Source organism: Pterocles gutturalis, unplaced genomic scaffold (assembly GCF_000699245.1).
Source record: "Pterocles gutturalis isolate BGI_N339 unplaced genomic scaffold, ASM69924v1 scaffold19899, whole genome shotgun sequence".
NCBI classification, from domain to species: Eukaryota; Metazoa; Chordata; class Aves; order Pterocliformes; family Pteroclidae; genus Pterocles; species Pterocles gutturalis.
In genome coordinates this window covers 60,264-65,877 of record NW_010133754.1, presented here as the reverse complement: position 1 = coordinate 65,877, position 5,614 = coordinate 60,264, and the positions used below count along the sequence as shown (strand labels likewise).

The window sequence follows — 5,614 nt, the reverse complement described above, 5'->3', positions numbered from 1 at the left end:
CCCTGCCCGAGCTGGGCACGCCGCGGGGGAACAGCTCGTCGCGGGGGGACAGCCCTGCCCCGGCTGGAACTCACCACGCTCTGACAAACCCGCAGTGCCCGAGGTCTGGATGGGCCGATGTTCGTCAGGACGCTGAGACCTGCCTCCTGGGCATGGTGCTCCAAAATTCACCTTGAGTTTGTCTGTCTCAGACTTTCCCAGTGCTCCGTCTTGGGCCAAGGGGAAACATGGTGCTGTCATGGTCTCTGGAGAACAAAATTTGGTTGGACGGTCATTGACTTCCTTGGCCAGGAAGGAGGCAAGAGCAATACAGCACTGGAGTGTGTGACTCAGCCAGGATCAGCTAAGGGGCACATCAGAAATGGTTCCATCTGCAAAGGGAGGACAGAGAAGTGGTCTTCCCTGTGGGTCTGCAAGATGACTTTCACAGGGGTTCCAGCATGCTGTAACTTGGGGTATGAAGATATGAGTGCTCATACCCAGAAACACATTTATGAAGTCAAGGGATGCCATGCTCTGGCAGGAGCAGAGCTGAATCCTCCCTGAGCTTGCCCTGCCAACTGTGAGAAACACATGACCCCGAACTTTTTGAGAGCCTATCTCACTGGAGGTGAAATAATGACAGAAACAAATTCCAAGAGAGGAACTTAGCCTGGATGCAGCACTCAAACCTTGTGGGGCTAGGGTAGGACAGGTCAGATACTGTGGGAGAGAAAAGCTCAGAAGTAGGCAAAGAGCTTTGACTCACGTCTCTCTGGCACTTCTACAATGGTGTCAGTGCAGAGAGGACACCACTGGGATTGGGCTAGGTGTTGGAGGAAGAGCCCCTTTGTCCTTCCTCTCCACTCTCTCTTACCTCACTGGGGCCCTCTCTGCATTGACCATACCCTCAGGAAAACAATCTCAGACATTATGCAGGGCAGTCCAGACTGGAAGATGTAAAAGGGGCTCTGGTTAATTACCTCTCCACAAAGGAGCCCATCTCCAGGGGTGAACGGCTTGCAGACACCTTCAAACAGAGCAGGAGGACTGCACTTTGAAGTTATCCAGAGGAGGAGGGTTATCTTGGGCTCTTGCGTATATCCTACGCAGGCAGTTTCCCTTGATGTGTCTGGTGTGATCAATGTAAATGTCCCTACACCTAACACAGTAGCAGCCAGCTTTCCTCACTGCTGTCTGTCAGCTCAGATCTCACCACCCACATAGAAGCACTGCATCTCCAGTCTCACCACATCCCCATGCCATCGCTGTGGGAGAAGCACTCACAACCTGGGGTAGTTTCCACTCAACATCTGGTGATTGCAAGCCACTCCTCTGTATCCCAAGTGAAGACAGACTTGGAGGGGATCTCAGACCAAAAGGAGAAGACCAGCAAGGAGGAGATGCATCACATAGAGTCCTTGAGCAGGCAAGGCAGCCTGGACTCCAACAGAGAGGATGGCAGAGGCAGTCTCATCTTGACCCTTACACTCTACAATGTGAAGAAGATTGAGGTCACTAGGGCAGCCAGAGTCTTTGCGGTACAGACCTCACCATTCCCTTCTTCTACTGAGCCTTCTCTTCTGTCCCTATCGCATTCACCTCTTCCACTCTGCATCTCCCCCTCTCCCACCCTTCTCTTGCTCCCTACCTATTGTCTTCCACCTGCTTTCCCCCTTTCTCATTGTCCCTGTTTTCCTATAACTGCTGAGAGAGGTTGGCTGACCTCTCCAGATGAAGAAAGAGAGTGGTCTGGAGGGAGGGAGCAGCTGGACACAGTCATTTAGAAGAATCATCATTTTATATAAGGGCTGTTTAAAGCAGATAGCAATCTATCATGTCTCTCTAGCGGTTGTGATGGCCAGCCATGACTAAACAACAGATCAGCATTTCAAGCACTCAGCTTTTGGGGTTAGGAGCCAATTAATTTTCTCCGCATATTTGGCAGGAGATATAGAGAACACAAGAGCTGTAAACCATACAGGCATTATATATTCTGGGTACTTGAAGTATCCCTACCAGGTGCTCACTCCCATCTGTGAAAATTAATAACTCAGAAGAAAAGTATTGTATACATTACTTATTTTTAATTGTTCACATTTAATGATTATGATGTTATTATACATCAATAGATCTGCTTTCATTTTGTCAAGGTCTTAAGAGTTACTCAGCCATTCATTTTTTATTTCTGCACAGATGAAATGCTACAGTCAACAGTATCTCATCCTTCATGTCCATCTATCTCTACCTAATTCTACAGTGTTTAATCTTTAGCTCTGCCTGTATTTTAGCTCCTTCTAAACTGGACATTATCAAGCTGAATTGCTTAACAGGCACTTCTTGTTAAGACCTCTTTTAGACACCTTTTAAGACATTGTAGAAGTGTATCTAGACTTACCTGGATTTTCAGTCTATGGAGAAGCTTCATCATATGAGAATCTGGTTCTTGCAGGCATTTGAAACTCAGATCCGTCACTTTGAAACCAGACGAGCCAAAAAGCCCGAGAACTCTGCTGACCATCTTGAAATTTTTGTTGAATGTGAAGTTCACAGTGCTCATGTTAGTATCCTTATCACCTCCTTAAAGAGAGTAGCAGAGGACGTGAAAACTACCAGAGAAGAGAAAGGTAAGAAGTGTATGCATCTGTTAGTGCTGTTTTGTTTCTTTTCAGAGTAGGTTTTTTAGCATTAGCTTCATAGTAGTGATTTAAATAGTCTGGAAAATATGTGAGTGTGCATTCATTTTTCTTCACGGCGTGACTGTTTTCCCTGAATTAGGACCATTCCCATTGGTGTGGAAAGGGAGGCACTTTGTCATAGCCAGTGGAACTGAGGTGATAAAAATGTTCCAGCAAAAAAGGAGAGAAGAAGGACAGAGCAGCAAAAGAAGAAGCTGAGGAGAAACCAGAAACTCCTCAGTATAGGAAGACTGTGGTCTGAGAGCTGAGAGCTGTGCAGAGAACTGACTTCTCTGAAGCTCTGCAGAGAACTGACTTCTCTGAAGCTCTGCAGAGTGAACTTGATGGGAACTCAGTAGTATGGCAGAGGGTCTGAATGTTTCATTTGCTTGTTGTGTATTGCATTGGTTTTGTTAAAAGAAGCAATAGCTGTCTGTTTATGGTGTCCCAGATACTGCCATCTGGGTCCAGTTGGAGGTAAATTACTCCTTCACTGGAGAGAGCTAAATGCAACAAGCTGTAAGAAGCTTCCAGTGTGCAGGAGGGAGAGAGGGTTAGCAGAAAGTCTGCAGGTACTGGGCAGGCTGGGAGAACCAGGGGATGAGCTTCTTGTAGAGAATGGACCTGCTGCTAGATCTGGCGTAACAGAGCATCAGGTATTTTTCCCAGGCACCTGAAAAGCTTGTCTGGAGGTTGTGCATCTTCAAAGGCTGCACTTTAGGAACAGTATTTCAGCTGGCAAAGTGCTGCAAGTGGCTACTCCACTGCCTGTGTTGTATTTGAGTCACCATCCCTACCAGTCATCAGGATAGGAAGTGAGTTTGCCAGAGGGAGACCCATATTTTTCTTGTTTACAGGCAAGTAGGGGATTGGTGAGTACAACAAGCTGTTGGAAACCATTAATACAATCCTGAGGATACCAGAGGTGCCCTGATAAATGAGAAGGCTGTTCATGGCAAGCTGTTATCAGGGACTGAGGGGATATTAAATGGGTGTCGCTGTCATCAGGGAAACTGGAGACCCAAAGAGCTTTTTGGAGCTGAAGAAGCATTTCTTTAGGATTTCCTTGCAAATTGAGAGGTTTGAGAGGCAGCAGTTAGTTCAAGTGTACCGGGACTAGGACCTACAATAAAAACAAGGTCCTGTTGAAAGAGGGTGTGTTTACAGTTACAGCAGAGGAATATTAGAGACATAATTTTCTTCAAATTTTCCTTTTTCTCACAGTTTTGAACAGAAATCATAAAAGTAATTAGGCTTATTTTGGATGTAATGGATTAATATACTTGACATGGAAAGGGCCAGAGTCCTTCTGTTTCCGTTAGCTCAGACTTACACACAGCACTCCTTAGTTTGTCAAGAGTCTTTTCTGGGTGTTTCAAACCACAGAATTTGGTAGTTCCCTAAGCAGTTAATTTGATTTCAAGATTAAAGGATCAGAGACTTGCTCTTTGTGGCCCACAGAGACACCTGTGAAACCAGGAAGTTTTCTGAAGGACAGTGATTAGACAATACCCTGCCAATAGTGGTTTTAGCCCAAATTAATTTGGTACTCAGTTGAGAAAAGAGGTGGTTATTTCTGCTTCCATGAAGCAGAGACAGATGCAGACAAACTGGCATCTGTCAGCACTGTCCCTGTTTTATCAGCTGCATTCATTTCTGTGACCAGGCCAAGAGTACTGCCATGGTCCTTCCTCCCCTCTCCTTTAGCCTGTCTGCCCCCTCCAGGGGCTCAGTAAGGGATAGGCAAAGATGGCGATGGGGACATAGACTGGAGGACTTATGATCAGGTACAGGTTTTGAAGAGATCCGGCCACAGATGGCAGGACAGGCATCTTGTATGCAGAACCATTGGTACAGCCAAAGACAAAGGCTCAGCAAAAAAAATGGGTAGAGGTAAGATGTCTGTCAGACTAGTATTTCTTCTTTTTTATCACAGAATGTTCCATAACTGCATGAAAGAACCAGAATTTCCCAGCATTGGTGTGTATTTGTAGCCTTCTACCTTCGTGAAATGGCTGTGGCTGGATAGAATACAATAGTGATAAAGCTACATTTGCCATTCAGTACAGAGATGCCTGGTGTCCTCTTGTCAAGTATTAGATTAAGGTGATCCTAAACAGACCTCTTCTGAGCCGTAACACACTAAGAGTGACCATAGTATCAGTCTGACCTCATAAAGCCGTATTAACTTTGTATTTTTTCAGTTGTTTTTCAATTCATTGGTTATAAATACTGGCACTTAAATTAAAATGGGCACACTTTATTTTAGTCACCAGAAAAGGTCTCCATTTCAGGGAAAGGAAACTGTTTGGAAATTCAGCTAAGGCTAGAATAATTTTGCTGGGAAAAAAAAAAAAAAAAGAACGAGAAGGAAAAAACCTGAAGTCAAGATAATTCTTGTCCTGTTTTGTTTCTGAAATTTCATGTTTTCCTTTTAAATATTGTTTTCACTTTTAAAGGTATGAAAATCTAAAACTACTTTTTAGACAAGATCAAAATATGTTTAAAATCCAAAATGTAGAAATAAATTTGTTGTGCTGTGTCAAACAGAACATCTCATTTGTCCTAAGAGGATGTGGCTTTGCCTTTAAAATTTTTCTCTACTAATTTAAACTGAGATTATCGTTGCAAGTTAGTTTCAGATAATTTTTCATCCAGTCTGTCAGTTTGGTCGGTGAACAAATCAACTACTGACATACAGTGAGAAGTAGATACAAATATTCTTAGATACTGATGAAAAGAAAGCTTGTAATCTTCAGTACAACTTTTATTTTCTGTGTATTTTAAAAATTATTTGATCCTATCTCATTTAACTCCTGCTACTTTCTCTCCAGTGCCCTGGTTCCCCAGAAAAATCCAAGATCTGGACAAGTGTCACCATTTGATCTCTAAGTATGATCCCAGTTTGTATCATGGTCGCCCTGTAAGTTGAATGTCACTGTTATATAATCTCTTAA

At 43.9% G+C, this 5,614-nt stretch overlaps 1 protein-coding gene across 1 annotated transcript in view; it reads left to right on the top strand.

The window, feature by feature from the left end:
- The first annotated feature begins 1,238 nt into the window (after positions 1 to 1,238).
- Positions 1,239 to 5,614, top strand: part of LOC104467547 (tyrosine 3-monooxygenase-like) — a 30,283-nt gene continuing 25,907 nt past the window's right edge. The window contains 3 exon segments of the mRNA XM_010081361.1: positions 1,239 to 1,520; positions 2,432 to 2,606; positions 5,492 to 5,580. Of these exon segments, the coding sequence (XP_010079663.1) occupies positions 1,239 to 1,520; positions 2,432 to 2,606; positions 5,492 to 5,580 (546 nt within the window).